Raw genomic sequence first — 19,847 nt, forward strand, 5'->3', positions numbered from 1 at the left:
TTGCTAAACAGGGTTGTAAAGTTTTTTAAAGAGATGGAAGAAGAGGGATGCGAGCCAACTTTGATCAATTGTACTGTATTTCTTAATGTGTATGGAAAAATGGGTAAATCTTGGAGTAAGATTTTGGACTTTGTGGCCAGCATGAAGAGTGTTGAGGTTTGCCTTGGGTTGTACTCCTATAATAAGCTTATCAACTGCTGTTGGCGTGGCTCCTTGTATGAAGTAGCAACTGGAATAGCACTAGCTCTTTCAAAAGTTTCCAATTCAGAAGTGGTTGAAGGAGTTGGTCAAATGCTCAGGAGGAATGTAGAAAATGTTGTTGCCCGATGGGAAATGTAGGCAGTTAGTCTTAAAGCTCATTATTGAATGGATGTTTGATGGTTTGAGTGATGTGATGGTGCTGAGCTTGTGCTTTTTTACGAGCTTGTTGGCATGTATTTGGTTGAAAATGCATTCATTGTTCTATCAAGAAATATGATTTCCCTTGGTGTTGTGATCTTTGTGTTTTTGTTTTTGTTCGGTTTGATTATATCCGATTATGAATCTTGGATTTCCTTTGCTGCTAGTGGTCCAGTTTTGTCTACTTGACTGCCAATTACAGACATTGCCCTCTCATTAGCAATATTATATTTAAGAATGTATTAGCTGCGCTTACAAATTTGTCATCTGAAAGTCAAGAAAATGGTCTGCTAGACCAAGATGTAGAAGTGTTGAATAGTAACTTTAGTGGTTAAATGAAGCCTCAAGCAACATTACTTCAACACGCTCAACAAATCTATTGAGAGGGGCCAGCGTTGGGGTATCACAGTTTTCTGAAGCTTCCCTGCTAGCATGTATATTTTTGGGTAAAAAGAATATACTTGTTTTTTACCCTGGTGGTTGGACAACTGATGTTAGTTTTGTCTGTAGATAGATAATGGCTTTTTAGTCTTTATACTATTCTCTTGGGGTGTGACAATTACACTAGTGCTCTGACCTTGATGGCAAAGTTCTTTAAGGGAAGAGGATTGTTCTGATCTCGTCGTGATGTGACTTCATTTGATAAAGGAGGTTTGGGCATGCAACACAGCGTTTGGATTAATGGGTGTGCAGCATCGCAGCGTATGACTTTAGGAAAATAATGAACGAGGAGTTAAGGGAAGTCTAATACGGGGTCATTTAAAGTTTATTCTAGAGACAACAATCAATTATCAGCAAGGGACATGTGTTCTAACATGATTCCAACAATTTCTATTAATTTCGTATTTATTGCTTTCTGTTATTTTGGTTGTCCTAAAGGGAATTGTCATTCCATATATAAGTAGTAGAATTATGAACAATGACAGATTATGCAGAATTTTCAGCTTGCATGAACCCTAAACTTGGAGGTTGGATTGACCTCGAATCAATCCCAAACTTATGAGATTATCCCTTTCTTTTAATCTGTTCTTGCAATGTCCATTCATTAGTCTTAGATAAATAGTAAGTTCATAACATTCTATTAGCAACATAATGAACTGGCAAACAAAGAGCATGGAATAAATAAATATAATTAGGCAAACAATTAGAAACCCAAGAATACTTTGAGTACAAAACCATTTTCCCATCATTATTTCCATTTTTTTACTTGTTTACCATCTTTCTTATGTTGCTGACATACATTTTCTAATTTATTTCTTTCGTAGCTGAAAAAATTTTAAATTTGTGAGAGAAGTAGGAAAGAGCATGGCTGCAGGGCGTGAGAGTTTCGGGTTGCTTTCGATTGAGGGGAAAGAGACTGAGTGATGTGGCTTGAGGGAGAGAAGGAGAGGGAGAGAGGGAGAGAGAGAGAGAGAGAGAGAGCATATGTCGTTAGGCTTGAGAGAGAGGGAGAGAGGGGAGAAAGAGAGAGAGAGGGGAGATTGTAGACTGATGCCAGTTGTATTCTAAATTTTTTAGATCAGTGAGGTATTGTCTGTTCATTAGAGAGTGTAAGTTCCTGCTTCACACTCCATGCTATTTGAAGTTAAAAGTCATAACATGTTACATGTTGTTTACATCACAAAAAAAAAAAAAAAAAACTTTAATCTCCATTTGGAAGAACTTTTTTAACTTTCCAATAGAACTTTCTCAGTTGGTATAACTCCTCATTGTGATCTATAGCTCCATATCATCTTTATTATGGAATCAAAGAAAAAAACTAGTAACTTCACCAGCACATGATATAAACGAAAAACTTCGAAAATTTTGAATCCAAATTATCAACATAAGCATGTCCTAAGAATACCTTTAGTCCAAATAACATGGTGAGGAGTATGGTTGAAAAATTTTCAATCTAGACAGAAACATTCTATCGAACCGAATGGTTCAGTCTAGACTGGACCGGACCGAACTCATGCCTACTCGGTCTCGATCCATGGTATCTCCAAGATTCGATTGGTCCAGTCCTGATGTGTGATTTTTTTGGACCGGATCGGACTGGACTAGAGTGAACCGAAACCGACTGAATCACTTACATATAAATTTTTTAAAGATATAATATATTATTTATATAATAGTTGTATAAGTTATTATGTGATTTTCTCTAATCTATTACCATTGGCCATATAAAATATAAAATAATTTATGCTATCAATTAACTAATATATTGTACAATAAGTCATATGATAATATATGTTATTATGTGTAGATACATATTCTATTAAAGTACTAAGTTAGTAACTATTAACATAATAAATATAATTATAATTAATTATTTTTTGATGAATTAGTTACATAATATTAAAGAGCTCACTTAATTTTAATTTGACAAATTAATTAATATTTTATATCAATTTATCTGCCAAAAAAAAAAAAGAGGAAAAAAGTATTCCTAACTCATATTTACTGAATCAGACCAATTTGACCGACCAGACCGATAGCTAACGGTTAGGTACAGTCTTTAAGAGTAATCGTTCCAATCTGATCTGGAAAAGGGTGGACCGAAATTCTTGATCGGTGATCCCGGACTGATTACACCGCCTAGTATGGAGACATACCAATATAAGCCAGAGATGGCGAACCTAACCAAACATATGCTCAATATCCTTGGAATGAAAAACCAAAATCCCTAGCTACAGCTCTATACAACTCCGATTGTGTCATATCTCATTATTCAGTTGCTTTTTATCCATCCCAAGTTACAGTTGTGAACATAATATAATAGTTAAAAATGTTATTTTTGATCATGTCAACACCAATATGAACATTAGAGAGTGTGACATAGTTAAACAAGATTAATTACACTTTCTTGAGTTTCAATTACTAGTTAGTCAAACTGGATTCCATTAGATTCCAAAACTTCGGTAGTGTTTCCTCGCGGCTAATAATTAAAAAAAAGTGTAGTTAATGTAACTCTTATAAAAATTTATTGAGATCACAGTAACCCAAATCATATAATTTATTAGTTGAATAAGAATACAATGTAATTTAGATAGTAAAAGGTAATAAACTTGAATGAAACCACTATATTGAGTCTCAACCACTATTGGGGCAAATAAATTCATGCATGTGTCAACAACTTAGGTTTCTCCTCCACATAACTAAGAATCAATAAAAAAAAAAAAAACAGATTACAGTCTAACAAACAACTGCAGAAGATAACCACTAATAGAATATGTATGCTAAGTTTACATGTCTACATTTTTCCTTTTGAATAGCCTTCTTTGTCTTGGGTTTGCACACTCTCTCTATCCTAGATTCTCTCCTCTGAGATGGCTGTCTGCTTTTCCTCTTACAAAGAGGGGACTGAGTACTTTCTTTAAACTTTTGAATGTAGTTGTATTGACAATTATAACTGCAATGCTGGAACCAATTTGGTAGGACGATTTGTTGCTGCGGTAGACCTAGTTCATTACATATGACTTACCAACATATCCTCAGCATGCTTATCACATGATGCTGAATTTGTTGCAACGACATAACATATCTTAATTATACGTGAATATCAGCCCACTTCTAGTCTCGCATCATCTACGTCATAACTACTTCATATAAGAGTGTATCTCCTTTTTATATCATTCATCTATCGATCCAAGATGTACTTCTCTGGAAATAAACCAACACAGATAGTTTTGAAAATGGCTAATACATGTTTACACAATATCCCTATCATCTCAAACAATCCGCATGAACACTTTGCCTCACAGTCTTTTTTTTTTTTTAGAAATAGAATGGTACCCCATGTTTATTGATTACTCTCACTTGTGGCAGAGGGAAACGGTGGTTACAAAACCCGAGATTTGGGGGTTATAGATAATTCAACAAGACCCAAACCCAGGCGTCAAAAAAACTAATAACCATAAAACCCCAATACAATCTAGTCCAAAATAACTAAAGAAAACACTACAATGCATAAAAAAAACAAACAACCTGCAAAACAAAGTTAGCTCACACAAAAAAATAAAATAAAACAAAATCCAATGACTAAGAAATAGACTAAAAACAAAACTGTGGTAAACCTAGTTTGTCTAGTCGAATAATACCCTTCAAAAGACGTGGCAACTCTTGAGAAACCACATAACAAAAGTCTTGCCCATTCTCTCCCTGACAAGCGAGAAAACCGACAGCTTGATTACCCTCATGAAATTGGTGTAAAACCAAAATATTTAGCCTATCAAGATCTTTTAGCAACTCCTCCAAAAAATCCCATAAATACCAAACATTACACTTACCTCCTCGGAGCCAATCCATAACCAACTTGGAATCACTCTCGATAATAATGTTCACAAAGTTAAACTTTTTGTAAAGAACATTACTTTCTCTAACAGTCCTCGGTTCAGTTTCATTATTGATAGCAAGCCCAAAATAAGCTGAAAAACCCCTCTTCACTCTCCCTGACTCATCCCAAATCACACCATTTCCACTACTACTTCCCAGGTTTTCACGACAGCTACCATCACAGTTCAATTCAATCCACTCTGCAGGTGGTTTCTGCCAAGTCACCATTCTGTGTCGCCTAATTGAAACCAGCTCAACCTGTAGGTCGAGAGAAGAAAGAAATCGCTCCTCAGTAAGAGACAAGTTCCCTTTTTTTTTAATTCCGCTTGCCAGTCAATGTAAGCAATACTTTATGGCAAACCATACACTCTGAGCACTCCACCTCACACTCAACCTAATTAAAGTATACATAATGGGTTACCTCCTTGATGAAATCATCAACACGAATTTCACCTTTTACATAGTACGTTGCAATTACCAAACATCCCATTACTTGTTACCAAACTTCTCTAAATTTAGAGTTTTTATACAACTTCTGAAATATTTTTTCAAGTGGAGAGGTAAAGATGATGAGAATTGTTACATTGAATGAGTGAAAGCCCACCCCATTTTCATTCTCAATCCTCTTCCTTAACACATTGTCCAACTGATCGACAAACTTTTTTTAAGTTTGTCCTAGCATGAACATATCCATCGAAGAAAGCATTCATGCTCTTGCTTCGTTGGGTTGTACTCATTCTCCTAGCATGAACATACCCATCGAAGAAATCTTTCAAGAATACTGGTGCCCAATACTCACACACAATGTATAAACTTTACAACCAGCCATTCTCCTGCAAGTTGTCCGTTTTAATTGACAAGCCCTAACATTTCTCAAACTCCTTAATGGTTTGAAAGTCGTGCACACACTTTAGCAACTTATTTTTAAACCTGGTTTTGTATGCACCATGGAAATCAAGCTTCTTAGATACTTTTTCAGTATGTGCCACAAGAAAAATATATGTTGCTTGTTTGGAAAGACGGTAGGAATCACATTTTTCATTGCTCTATCTTGATCTGTTATAATAATCTTCGGAACTTTACCATTTATACAATTCAATCAAGTCTCAAACAACCATATAAACGTTTTTGTATCCTCACTAAAATCAAACCTGCTCCCAAAAGGATTGACTGACCATGATGATTTACTGGTGTAAAGGGCATCCCATACCTATTCGTCAAACATGTGGTGTTGAATGTGACGACATCACCAAAATATTTGTAGGCTGCCCTACTTTGTGCATCGGCCCGAAAAACATTCCTCAATCTGGAGCCATCATCCAAATCCATTTGTAACACCCGGTCCCAACACCAAGACCTATTTCTAAATATTTTTGGGATTAGATGTAAGAAAAACTCAGTTGAATTTTTTAGTATTTTTTTTATAGGCCTTGGGCCCAAAACTTTAGTTTGGCAGCTTATGATTTTTCATCAGGTTTGATAATTAGGTTAAAATCTTTTATGGACCGAAAAATCTATTGGACAAATTGGATTATTTTTTTTAGAGATAGATTCAAGATCCAAAACACAGGAAGAAGCCCACTTATTAATTTTTATGTACTACAAGACGTGGGCCGAATTTTTCAAATGGCCACAAGACCATGCCTTGAGATCATGTAGACCCATAACATGCATGTCTCTCATGCAGTTTCTCCCTCTGATCCTCTCTAGGGTTCCCTTTTTTCTATATATATACATAGATAGATCCTTCATGCACATAGGTTCATCTTCCTCCTAAAAAATTAGGGTTGCCGCATACTTCCCCACATTGAAGCTTTAACCCCTTGGATCACGCCGCACCTTCTCCATTAAGTTTCATCACGGGGCCACCACAACCCTCAGCAGCACTCCCTATATATACAGTTCATGCACATCCTCCACCTCACGAAAACCCTTCTACACCAAAAACATCCGACAGCCTCCATGGATGGCCCAACAACCTCATGGCTTTTCCTTTAGCCTTGTCGCGCATAACAGTGGCTTCCCAAGGAGATCTAGCTATAGCAAGCGGCCACTACTAGGGAAAACGCTACAACGACGCATACTAGTGCCTGCAACCACGAGAAGCACCTCTCACGATAGCATCATCCTCATTGGAGTGGATCAATTGTGAGTAGACCCCTTCGTCGTACGCCACTGCAATTGCACCAACCTTTGTAAACCGCCATAAATAGATGCCTTGTTTCATCACACCGAAATAGAGTAGTCTCCACTACACCTAGCTCACCCTGTTAGGTGCACCAACCACGACATGGTGAAGTCCGGTGGCATTGACCAGACCTCCTCTAGTCACCTCGTACAGTGCTGAATTGGTAAGCCATGCCAATCCTTCCCCATGCACTGCTTTCTTTACGTTGTTCTTGTTCCTCCCGTAATTTCTTTTAGCATCTCTCTCTCTCTCTCTCTCTCATCAGTGCTCAGACGCCAGCTCCACCTGTGTCTTCCGCCACCCCGTAGCTGCTCTCACGGTGAGTTTTCTGTCACACACATATCTGAGTCCAGTTATATGCTTCCCTGTAAACTAAGGTGGTTTTGCTCTTTACGTAAAGTTAAGGAAGATTAGATATAGGATATTACGATTTTATCCCTTGAGTTACACAAAGTCTGAACTTCTACATTTTTAGGTTGGGCGTGAAATTATCATGGGCCTTTGGGTTGTAAAAATGAGTATAATATTTTTAGGTGGGCTAGTTTCACTTGCTATATATGGTACAAGATTTTATTTCTCATAAATATTTTAGAATTTGTGTATTAGTCTGAGGAATTAAATGGATATCATAAGTATTTGAGAATTGATTATATTTTAGGGTTTCGAGAAATTTAGATTTTTTTTAGGAAAATAGGTTACCTAGCGAGTATTGAAAAAGATGTTAATTTCATATATTTATGGATATTTTGTGGCAATTTTATAGGCGATGAGTAATTTTCTTTCAACACTGTTGTGAAAAAATTCAAAAAGTCATAAAGTCCAGGCAAATGGAGTTCCTATATTAGACTTTGCGTAAAAATAAAATGCACTAAGGTCAATTTTGAAAAGTATGCATGTTTTGTTATGAAAATAAATTTGAAATAGCCTCATTTATTTGTTCTGCATTACTTGTGAAATTCTGTATAAGAATTAAGTATTTTCTAGCATGAATGATGTAGACATGAGCTATTTTGACATCTTGTTCTGAATTGTGCAAAAGAGAGCAAATATGAAATTTTGTGCATAAATTATATTTTTGTGATCTGATTTTGTTCTATTCTAAAGATATTTTGTACTCTGATATGATATGATGTGATTTCTAAAATCTTCTGGGATGAAATTCTGTTTCTTTTTCTTTTTCTATTCCGGTCTGACCTTACCATAGGTGTAAAATTGTGGCCTCTATTTAGATTGGTACCAACTTTTCTATTTCCGGTGCACCCACTTTGGAAGCAAAGTGATTTTCTGCATGGTCTTTCCTGTGTGCACACTCGGGATTTCAAGAATAATAATGGGAAAGTTCACATTCTATTTGTGCTCAGTTGGCCACCAGGGTTTACACAACCCTACCACGAGATTTAAACATGGTCTCTGTTCTGAAATGATAAGATAAGATGAAGATGTTCAGTTATGATACGCCAACGAAATTTTGATTAAGAATCTTTTTGAACTTTTGATCTGATATTTTTGATAATATGTTTTGACTCTGCATTATGAAAATAAAAGTGTTTTGTTCTTTATTCTGAATCCTATAAATGCTCATATTTACATATTAGTATATGTTCTCTGCTTACTGAGTTGTTGATAACTCATCCTTTATCTCCAAAATTTTTTCAAATAAGCATGATGGTTCTACAGGAGAGCAAGAGTAGGTAGAGTTAGAGAGGTTTGATGTTCGTAAAGGAATAAGTGTCCGAGGGTACAAATACTAATTTAAGAGTCATAGTTAGTAAATTGATTATGTTTTATTATTTTGATATGATGAATTAAGGATATTTTCAAATCCTTGGGAAGTTTTTAATTATATTATTGAGAATTTTTTTGTTGTTCATATGAAAGGACATGGATATTTGGGTTGAGTAAATGAACAAATATTTTATCAAGTTTTTCTTGATTGAAGTAGTTGTGACATTGGAGTTGATATTAAATAATAAGAGTTAACTCTTCGGACTTTCGGGATCATGGCATTACACCATTAGTACAAAAAATCTATTATTCTTGTATTGCATCCTAGCAAAATACTCATGAAGGGTTCCAACGCTACCTTTCCCAAGTTGTAGGTGTTGTGTCTTGTCAATGTAATTATGACAGACTTTTTCTAACAATAGCAAATCCTCGAACCCAACCAATTTGTGCACAAGAGAGGCAAAACTCCTATTCATTCAACCTGTTCATTTGTATCTAACACTCTCTTTACGGACTCACTCTTTATCTATTGCAGCGAAAGAAACTTGATTTTTGTGGACTTGGGCCATGATTGTGTATATTGTGAACCGTTAATACTTTCAACATCTCATCAATCAACGTAGCATTTACCTTTGCCTTACAGTAGTCTTTGATGTCGAACATGGCCTCACGATTTTTGACCTCCTGTTTCATGCATTCCCACCACGAGTACAACCTAGTTTGACATATCTGAGACTCTTATCCGCTTCCATCTTACTCATTTGCATCATTACCCCAAAACCGCATTATTTCCCATAACTCTTATAATAAGAAATTAATTCTTTTTCAAACTTAAAAATCATCCCCAACTTGGGCTCCTCAATGCTGTCACCTCCCTGAGTTTGCACTGTATTTTGTATCCCAGACTCATTGTTATCTTTGGAATCAAGATTATGATTAGGAAGTGGAGACAATGTTTTGTAAACCAATCGGAGGGTTAATTGAAGAGTGAAATAGGGACACAAGATTTTCCTATAGTTTACAATAATAGAAATCCATGTTTAAATCAATATAAGTATGGTGAAATATAAGCACACTACTGATAAAATGAACCCATAACCTGACTAATACATGGCGATGGATAGGCATCAAGACAAGGAACAAAGGGCGGTAACAACGCATGTCATTGGTGCATGACAACTATGGATATAGTTTGAGAAATCTGGATAAGAGAGAAAGAGCATGGCCACCCTACAAGCAGAATATTTGATGTGGATGCCATAAATAGCACATGCAATGGTGGCAAAAGGGATAATTTTCTTTCTCAAATCTCATGACCCTCAGCTTTTATTGAGAGTCTTTCTACTTACCACAACTCAATGAATGTCATTACCAAGTATATGCATTTTATTTTTCTTGTTGCATCGAACTTCGTACTGCATATTTTCTACTCAGGTACTGTTTCATGTTTAATGAGGAGTACTACAACCACAAAAGAATTACATAAAAGTAATCCCAAAAACTGATATGGTTTCATGTGATCCATCAGATTTGCTTTACAATAAAAGTAACTTTACAATCTGGCAAACCATATCAAGCCACATTAGTTTGTGAGATTATTTTTATGTAATCATTTTGTGGCTAAAGTATTTCTCTTCTTGAATCGAATCCCCAAATAGAGCTGATCAATCATCTCTAATGACTAGCAGTTATCTTTGTATTTATCTAATTATCAAATTGATCTGTCCTTCAAATTAATGTGCATTTCTAAAGGGGGATATATAGCTATAATCCTAACTTATACTGTCTTCTGGCCCATATATATGTTAATAAAAACAAGTAAATATATTGGATTCATGCTAGCATATAGCCATATATACTAAGATGGGCTAACATGGTTTATTTTGGAAACATATTATAGGTATGTAACTTGTAGATAATTTGAGAAATAAAAAAGAAAAAATAAATAAATAGAAAATTATTGATAATCTGTTGGTTCTCCTATAGCTGAGGAGATAGTTTAGGGGCAGCAAGAATAACTGAGCCATCCAAATTAGCCAATCTTGAATTGAAGTTGGGTGTTAACTCAATTCAATTCATGAATCCTTCAACTCATTCACCCTTAAGTGCAGATCATGAGCTAAATTCAAGTTACAAAACCCATAGGCAACAAATGACACATAGGCAACTAGAACCAAATTTAAGTTACAAAACCTAGAAAACCAAGATATTACAAAGCTACCAATTACTGGCATATCTACGTATAGAAAACAATGTCAACAAATGAACTCAAGAAAATAAAAAATTTATGGCCAACCAAAAAGTCAGTGAGGGGAAATGTGCTTATCAACCAAAGAAGACGCCGAGCAATGGGGAGCTTTTGGCCGATCTGATGACAAAATTCACGTGGGTGGTAGAAGAGAGCAGTGGGATCTAAGAGAGAGACGTGGGTGGCGGAGGGGAATAGCCGATTGGCAGCCAAAGAAACGAGAGAGAGACGTAAGGGACCCACAAACGGAGAAAATGGGGAGACGGACGGGAAAATGGATCTGGGAGAAACAGAACATTCATTCGTCGTCTTCTTCTTTTTGTCTTTTTGGAGTGCGCAACTTTGTCTGCAAAATGTACTGTATGTCGCGGGACGGTTATGTAAATAATCCTACATTAGAATATTTTACCATTAAGTTTTGTATTTATATTTATATATTGATGTATTCCCTTATTTACTATAGACCCTATTTAATTATAAATAGACATTTTCTATACATTGAAAAATACACACTTGAATATATAAAAGTTTTCATATATAGTTTTCTGCATGGTATCAAAGAATACCCAATCCTGGTACCTCAAATAGAATCGTTTGTGCCATGCTCCATATTACTATTAGGGTGTGTTCCTTCACTTTGCTATTTAGTTTGCACACCCTGTCCAGTTTGACATTCTTTTAGCACTTGATAGTTGTGATTTTTTACACTCAAGTTATGTTTATTTCTCAATCTGATTTTTTTTGTTTTTATTTTTATTTTTTTATCTTAGAGCATCAATCGACTATACAAATTGTCGTCATCAGCATTTTTGTGCAAAATTCACCATAGCCCTATAGCTCACATTCCCCATGCGCTTCCCATATTATTTTGCTTCCTTCTTGTTGGTGATGATGTCTTTTTTCTATTTTGCAACTTCAACTCAAAAAAACTTGATTGATTTGTTTCCCAGCCGTTAGGCAGAGATAATTTTTGCTATATTGCATACTTTAGTTTCTATCTTATTTTGGTCATGAGAAACTCTATAATCAAATCGGTGTGTATAACATATTTAAAAAAAATATTTATATGACATAATTTGATTTAGAAGATAAATTTTAAATTTTAATTTTACAAATCAAATTTGACTATTTAAGTTGTGTAGATGATATGCTCTATATACCGATTTAAAAATAGAATAACCATAATAGGTTTTTCTTTCGTAATTAGTACAATATACCCCAAATTTTTACAAGAGTTTTTGTACATGATCTTCTCTACCAAAAGTAAAGAGTTACGTTTAGGAGCGTAAAAAAAAAAAAAAAAAAAAAACAGAAAAAAATGAAGGAAAATGATTGAACTGGACTGAACTGATGGGTTTGGTCTGATTTGTAACCGGTTCTTAAAAACCAAAACCGATCCTAAATTGGTACGGTACCGATTTTCATATTTTGAAAACTGATTTAAACAGAACTGGACCAATATATATATATATATATTAAAATTTTAAATTATATTATATATATTATATACTAAATTACTAATTAATATAGTATGAAATTCTAATTTTATTATTCAAGTCTATTAATCTTATAATGTAAAATTATTTTAACATTTGATGTAACTTAAACACTACTTATACTATTATAATTAGACACTAATTATACTATTTTAATTTTATTATTCAAGTTTATTAATCTCAAAATAAGTTAGACGCTACATATACTTAGGGGTTTAAATCGGTTCGGTCCAGTCCGGTCTAGTGGGAGTCTGGGGGGATGATGGATCGAAACTTTTGGCTCATCATTTTCCCAGACTGGACCGATCACCCCTAGTGGACCAAACTGAACCCGTAGCTATCGGTCCAACCTAGTTATTTTGTTTCATCGTTTCTTTTTACAAATAAATTAATAAAAAATATGTAAATTATATAAATTAAAATTAAGTGAATTATTAATATGGACTATGTAACTAACTCATTAAAAAAATATTTAACTATAATTATATTTATGATATTGATAGTTATTACTTACTAACTTAGACTTTACTCTTTAGCATGCATAATTATTAATAATGTCCTACATTTTATATATGGTTAATGAATATCAAATAATTTCATTGTACATAAATTATTCATACTTGCTTGCAACTTAGGTATTTCAAAAAAATTATCTAATTACTTTAATTAAATATAAATAGTAGAGTATATATGAATGCATCCACATATAATGACATAAATTATCATATGATTTATGGTATATTATTAATTGATAGCATCTATAATTTAACATTTTATATGGTCAATGATAATAAATTAGATGAAAAATATATAATTAACTTACACAATTATTTTATAAATAATATATTATATATATAATATTTAAAAACTAAATAAATATAGTTCGGTCGGTTTCGGTTCGGTCCTATTCAAAAATCACAGACCCCAAGATCGGATCGAAACCCATTGGTGCCCCATTGGTCCCCCAAATGGAGGACTGAAATTGAGCAAGCCAATTTTTGGTGTAGTCTGGTTGATTTTTTCGGTTTGAACCAAAAAATTTACACCCCTATTCTATACTTGTATAATTAAACATTAATGAATTATTAATTATTAATAATAAATACTAAATTTTAATAATTAAGCTTATTATTGAAAAAATTATATTAAGCTTATATAGTACGCCACATATAACAATAAATCGAATCAGAACTGAAAAAATTGAAGGTTTTGATTTTGATGATGGATCGATCTGTATTAATTCTTAAATTTATAAATCAATATATCTCAATTCAATTATAAAATTTATCTAAAATTAAACTGAACCGGATCAATTATTTCTCTAATTACGTTGCCTAAAAAGAAAATAAAGCTAAAGAGTTACGAAAGAAATTTAGACAGCCCTTTTAACAAAAAGAGAGAAAAGTAATCGATAAATTGTCTGAACTGTGAATTTGAAAGTGTTTTTTACTATTATCTACATACGTGGCACGAACTCATTGGCAGTGAGCGACCCACCTGGCATTCCAAGCCACGCTTGATTAGTGGCAAACCTCCCCTGCTAGTAAAACACTCTCCCCCCTACCCTCTCTCTCTCTCTCTCTCTCTGTCCCGCTTCGAGATCCTTCGTTTCTCTTCCCAGTCTCCACACTATGGTGCTTGAGGTAATTGTCACCGATTGCTTTCTTTTTCTGTTCTTCTTCCTCAAACTCTAATCTCAATCTCAATCCCTCACCTTTGACATACTGATTACCTTTTCTTTTTCGTATGTTAGGGTTTTCTTCTTTTCAGTAGTTTACATTTGCATCTGCTTCTTTTTCTAATAGGCGACAATGATCTGCATCGACAACTCCGAGTGGATGCGAAATGGCGATTACGCTCCGTCGAGATTCGAAGCTCAAGCTGAGGCTGTCAATCTCATTTGCGGAGCTAAAACACAGGTTTCTTAAGATTCTTCTTCTTCTTCTTCTTCTTCTTCTCGTTATCTTCATTGTTTTCCGCAATTCTTTGTTTGGTTGCTGTGAAAATCGGACAAAACGAAAAAAAGTAAACTCGAAACCTTGACTCATTCTCACTTTTTTCTTACGCTTTTCACCTGCTGTAAGCAATGTTTAGTGGTCATCATATTTGGCTTTTAGGTTAGAGTTCACTCTAAGTCTCATTCAATTTGGTAAACTTTTCCGCAGTGATAAATCGAATCCGTGTTTGAGAACTGTTAATGCTTGTGTTTTGGATGCTGTCTAGTATATAAGAAACCAAAAGAATTTGTGTTTGCCTTTTGCTTGTAGTGCATGCTTCGGCTAATTTGGCGTGTATGCTTTTTTATGATTTAAATCTTTGAATGGATACGATGGGTGTGTTTACAGTCTAATCCGGAAAATACAGTGGGAATTCTCACGATGGCGGGAAAAGGAGTTCGTGTTTTGGTCACTCCTACCAGCGATCTCGGCAAGATCCTAGCCTGTATGCATGGTTAGTCTTTTTCTTCTTTTTTTATTGCTTGTTTGTTCAATCTTTGTTTATTTAATCTTTATATTTACCAAGTTCTCAAGTTATTCAATTTTTGTTTTCAATAAGTTTGATATTTGCGATGATCATGTGGCACAGTTTCCAATTTCAAGAATTTGATATATCCCATGGTTTCTGGCATTAGTATCATTGTGACGTAACTGTGCTTTTTTAATGCCTTTAAATAATGTGTTAGGTGACATAATTATATCTCAATGTAGGTCTAGAAATAGGTGGTGAGATGAACCTGGCTTCCGGTATTCAGGTGGCACAGTTGGCCCTTAAACACCGCCAAAATAAAAAACAGCAGCAACGAATTATTGTCTTTTGTGGAAGGTAGTCATGATTATGGCTCTTTATGTTTTCTGCATTTTAGTTTTTCCCTTCTTTTGTAACCATTATATAATGTGCTTTTCAGCCCTATCAAACATGAAAAAAAGTTGATCGAAATGATTGGGAAGAAGTTAAAAAAGAACAGTGTAGCACTAGATATTATCAATTTTGGTGAACAAGATGATGGGAAGATTGAGAAGCTGGAAGCACTTCTTGCTGCTGTGAACAATAATGATACTAGCCACATTGTTCATGTTCCTACTGGCTCTAGTGCTCTTTCTGATGTACTTATAAAGTCGGTAGCTTTTATCTGATACCTATCTACAGGTTCAGAGTTTATATTTGATAATAATTCCTGAAATTTATATTACGCATTACGTTTCTTCTGTGGCAGTACACCCATCTTCACTGGAGATGGAGAAGGTGGAAGTGGTTTTGCTGCAGCAGCAGCGGCAGCAGCAGCTGGTGGTCTCTCTGGTTTTGACTTTGGGGTGGATCCCAACCTGGACCCTGAACTTGCCCTTGCTCTGAGAGTTTCAATGGAAGAAGAGAGGGCTCGACAGGAAGCAGCTGCTAAAAAGGCAGCGGAGGAAGCTGCTAAACAGGAAAAAGGAGAGGGCCAGCCATCTGGCACACAGGATGCAATGATGACAGAGCGTGCTAATGCTGCAACGTCGGAAGTTGACAATAAGGCAAATGATTTAATGGTCGGCATCTCTTTGATGTGATGTGCTGTGCTGAATTCATTTTTATTATTAACACATATTTCCTTTACCTAAAAAAAAAATCATATTTCCTTTTCATTTTTATTGTGCTTTCCTTTCTCCGCCCTTCTTTGGTGTTCAGGAAAATAGGGAAGGTTTTAGGGGGGAGGGTGGTTGAAATCAATGAAGACTAATACCATCTCCTGCCTGTAAATAACATGCAAGTGGGCATGAACCCATGACCTCTTATGTCAGGGTTACATGGTAGCCACTAAATGCCGCTGTACCAATTGGAAATTTTCCATGCGTAAAAGTTCTTGGTGTTGAGACGTGTATTGAACATGCACTTATGTCCATAAACATGTGCTCTAAAAAATTTAACCACTTTTTTTTAACTCAGACTGACAAGTTGAATTAAGAGATCTCTGTAATGATTTATATAATGCATAGCTTTTATGGGAATGCGCATTTTCGTTGTTCATTAAATAAATGATTTTTTCTTCTTTCTTTCATAAGAAAATTGTTCTCTTCTGTCTGTATAATATCCATAAAAGATTTTCCTCTGATTACTATTACTATATCCTCCCATCGATTCTTAGGGTGTTTTTGATATCCTATTGTATGCTATTGAATAATTACAAACTCAATCATTGAGTGAACTGACCTCATGTTTGCAACAGGATGATGAAAATGCTCTGCTACAGCAGGCCCTTGCAATGTCAATGGATGACCCTGACTCTGGCCATGAAACGCAAGACACTGATATGTCTGATGCAGCTGCAGATGATCCAGAGTTGGCACTAGGTCAGCCCTTATTCATGTGCTGAGCTTGTTTTGGTAATGCTTAACAATTCCCAATGAGTTTGTGATCAAGGATAAGGATTGCATTCTTAGAAAGTTTAGAAGATTGGTGCACGGGAGTATCTCTTCTTTGTGGGTTTTCATTTTCATCTCATGTTGAGTACCTAGGATGTGCATAACTTCTATCAATTTTTGTTTGGCCCCAACCATTTAATTGTAATTCATTTTTGGAGAACCAAGAAACAATAACTGGTGAGACTGCTGTGAAAATTTCTCCTGTGGCCATGTTTTGCAAATCAAATTTGCTTTGTAGTTGGTGAGGGCAATCGAATCAGTTTTTGGAGGAACGTGTGGTGTGAACATCATGCATTGGAAATGGCTTTTCTGGCTCTATATCGTATTGCAGTTAATAGGGAGGCTTTAGTGGCGGATGTGTGGTTATTTTCTCATTGTGCGTACCAGTGGAACATTCTTTTTAATAGGGATTTCCATGACTGAGAATTATCTATTGTTTCAGCCTACTATATTCCATGGGGATTCATGGCACAGCGAGATAAATTGAAGTGGAGGTCTTATGATCACAAGATATGTACATTTAAGGCGTATTATAACATCTTGACAACACAAGACCATACTCCGTTCTCTTGGAAGAATATTTGGAGGACTCGTGTGCCTTCTAAAGTAGCTTTTTTTTGTTTGGAATGCCACTCTTGGGAAGATATTGACCATGGACAATTTGAGGAAGAGAGGATGTGTAGTGATGGATTGGTGTTACATGTGTAAAATGAATGGAGAATCTGTGGACCACCTCTTACTACACTGTGAGGTAACAAGGGTGTTGTGGGATGAGATCTTTCAAAGGGTTGATGTTGCTTGGGTTATGCCTATGAGGGTGGTGGATTTGTTGGATTGTTGGAGGAAGATGCAAGGTTGTCAACAAGTGGCTGCAGTGTGGAAGATGATTCTGTTGTGCATTATGTGGTACATTTGGACAGAAAGGAATGTGTGATGCTTTGAAGATAAGGAACGCACAATGGCCGAGTTGAAGAATTTTTTTCTCCACACTTTAATGTGTTGGTTTTCCGCTATTGTATTGCATGGGGATAATGTTTATGATTTCGTGTCTTTAATTTATCGCTTTTAGAATGTATTTAGGGGTCCTTCTGTATACTTCATGTGTACTAGGACTATGTCTACTTCATTCATATATATAATATTTATCTTTTACTTATAAAAAAAAAAAAAAAAATCTTCCTGTGGCAGCATATATAGATAAGTTAAATCCCCCAAGCATACATCAACACTCATCAATGTCCAACTCATCATTCTTTTTCCGTATATGTTTATTTAATTACGTGTCATTTGGTTGTTGCAGCTCTTCAATTGTCTGTGCAGGACGGTACAAAGGACTCATCAAGCCAGTCAGATATGAGCAAGTTGTTGGCTGACCAGTCTTTTGTGTCTTCCATTCTTGCATCAGTACGTTTGCTACAATTTACACTTGTTTTATTTCGTTTATTTCCTCTCCCCATTGGGAGAACGAGGCATAAAATGATCTTCTCTAGTTCTCAATATTTTACAATTTATGGTTTCTGCAGCTTCCAGGGGTTGATCCAAACGACCCATCTGTGAAAAATTTGCTTGATTCAATTCAAAGCCAGACTGGGGCGAGTGGATCAAACATATCGGTAGGATATATATTAGAAAGTTAGTCACAAGCAGCATATGCTGAAGTTCTATTGACCATGTATACGTTTATAGTTCAGTCCCCCCCCCACCCCCCTTCAATAGTAGGTTTATTAGTTTATTATTGTTTTTTATGTGCGACCTTATTATTTTAGCCCAGGACTTTATTCATTTTTTAGATGTATGTGGTTCATGAGCAAAGCCCACTAATCTGTAAAGTAGTCAATTGGTGCCAAATATGCTATAATTATTCAGAATAGTGCCATTTCTGTCACTAGAAATTGACATCATTGAAATGGGCACCAGATGTGAAACCAGTCATAATAAATTAGCATATACTTCCTATTTAGTTTGTTACCGTGTCATTCTATTCTTTTCTAATAATCTTTTCTTCATTGAAAAGATAGAAGGTAAAGTAATTTACTGCGAAGGTACATAGGTAAGCTCTAAGAAAAATGTGACAAAAAGAAATATTTAAGAGGGAGGAATAGGGTATTTGATACTTTTTGAGTGCTATACCGGGATAGCAGTGTCATGATCCCTCAATTTATTTTCCCCCTAAAAAAAAAGGTTTCTGATTATACCATTAGTTTGTAATTATTTTATCGATGCTTTTATGTAGTCCCAGCAGAAAAATGAAGAAAAGGAACCAAAGGAGGATGAAAAATGACGATTCTCAGGAGTTGCTTCTCCAAGCAAGGTCTCTCTCTCTCTCTCTCTCTCTCTCTCTCTTCAATTTCCTCTTTTTTTTTTTTGGGATGAAAAATCCGCCATCATTTCCTTGAAGTTGTTCAGTTCATGATCCGTTGCCCACTCGTTTGATTGGGAATCTTGCAGGCCGAAAGCTCTCACCTACTATGCCATAAAGTCATCATCGTAAGGTGCAAATCGATGATTATAATGTGTTTTGAGAGGGCTTTAGAGAATAAGCACATACATTGTCATGGCAAAGAATGTGCGACATTGAAATGTATTTCGGCCAATGTTTCTTCAATATATTCTATTTGATTACCTAAAATTGAACCTGTCTCGCTGCGTTATTTCGGCCAATGTTTCAATATTTTGGGTGCTTTTTTCACGTAAATAGATATTCATGGAATGCGGAAACAAGACAAAACTTACGTTTTAGACAGACGAAACAAGAAATACAATTTACGAGAATATAGTCGTAAATAAGTTTTGTAATTATTGATTTATAATAAATAGCTGAATGATAGCTGTTATGATGTGATTTTTCTCTCCGCACAGGAAGAGAGGTGTTTCACACTGGATCAAATATTGGCTATTTCAGTGTGTTTCAGTCAATATCAGCTGTTTTTCAGTATACTGATCGAGATTTTATATTTTTGTATTTTTAGTGTATTTTTCGTAATTTTTACTCAAATTCTCACATCTGAAAATTATTTTCTGAACTTTTTTTAATCTCATTTTTTTGAGTACTGAAAATCAAATTTCTACTCTTT

General features: G+C 35.2%; 1 protein-coding gene across 3 annotated transcripts; it reads left to right on the plus strand.

Annotated features, from left to right (window-relative positions):
* Window positions 1-13,921: 13,921 nt before the first annotated feature.
* Window positions 13,922-19,444, plus strand: LOC109019247 (26S proteasome non-ATPase regulatory subunit 4 homolog). 3 transcript variants are annotated; one of them, XM_019001508.2, is made up of 11 exons: window positions 13,922-14,016; window positions 14,179-14,292; window positions 14,719-14,824; window positions 15,082-15,196; window positions 15,279-15,488; window positions 15,588-15,900; window positions 16,578-16,701; window positions 18,074-18,177; window positions 18,297-18,386; window positions 19,007-19,084; window positions 19,222-19,444. In XM_019001508.2, exons 1-10 carry the CDS (start codon window positions 14,005-14,007, stop codon window positions 19,052-19,054), a joined length of 1,236 nt encoding a protein of 411 aa, XP_018857053.1. In that variant the 5' UTR covers window positions 13,922-14,004; the 3' UTR covers window positions 19,055-19,084; window positions 19,222-19,444. The 3 variants fall into 3 exon arrangements, with proteins under 3 accessions (XP_018857053.1, XP_018857054.1, XP_018857056.1); XM_019001509.2 differs by having other exon boundaries at window positions 13,923-14,016; window positions 15,588-15,885; window positions 19,222-19,402; XM_019001511.2 differs by lacking the exon at window positions 15,279-15,488 and having other exon boundaries at window positions 13,923-14,016.
* Window positions 19,445-19,847: the final 403 nt, after the last annotated feature.

This window comes from Juglans regia, chromosome 8 (assembly GCF_001411555.2).
Source record: "Juglans regia cultivar Chandler chromosome 8, Walnut 2.0, whole genome shotgun sequence".
Taxonomy (NCBI): Eukaryota; Viridiplantae; Streptophyta; class Magnoliopsida; order Fagales; family Juglandaceae; genus Juglans; species Juglans regia.

Excerpts from the sequence above, each read along its gene's own strand:
- LOC109019247 (XM_019001508.2), top strand. Across the intron at positions 14,293-14,718 it reads TTTGCGGAGCTAAAACACAG|TCTAATCCGGAAAATACAGT; the intron begins GTTTCTTAAGAT and ends GTGTGTTTACAG. Across the intron at positions 14,825-15,081 it reads GATCCTAGCCTGTATGCATG|GTCTAGAAATAGGTGGTGAG; the intron begins GTTAGTCTTTTT and ends ATCTCAATGTAG.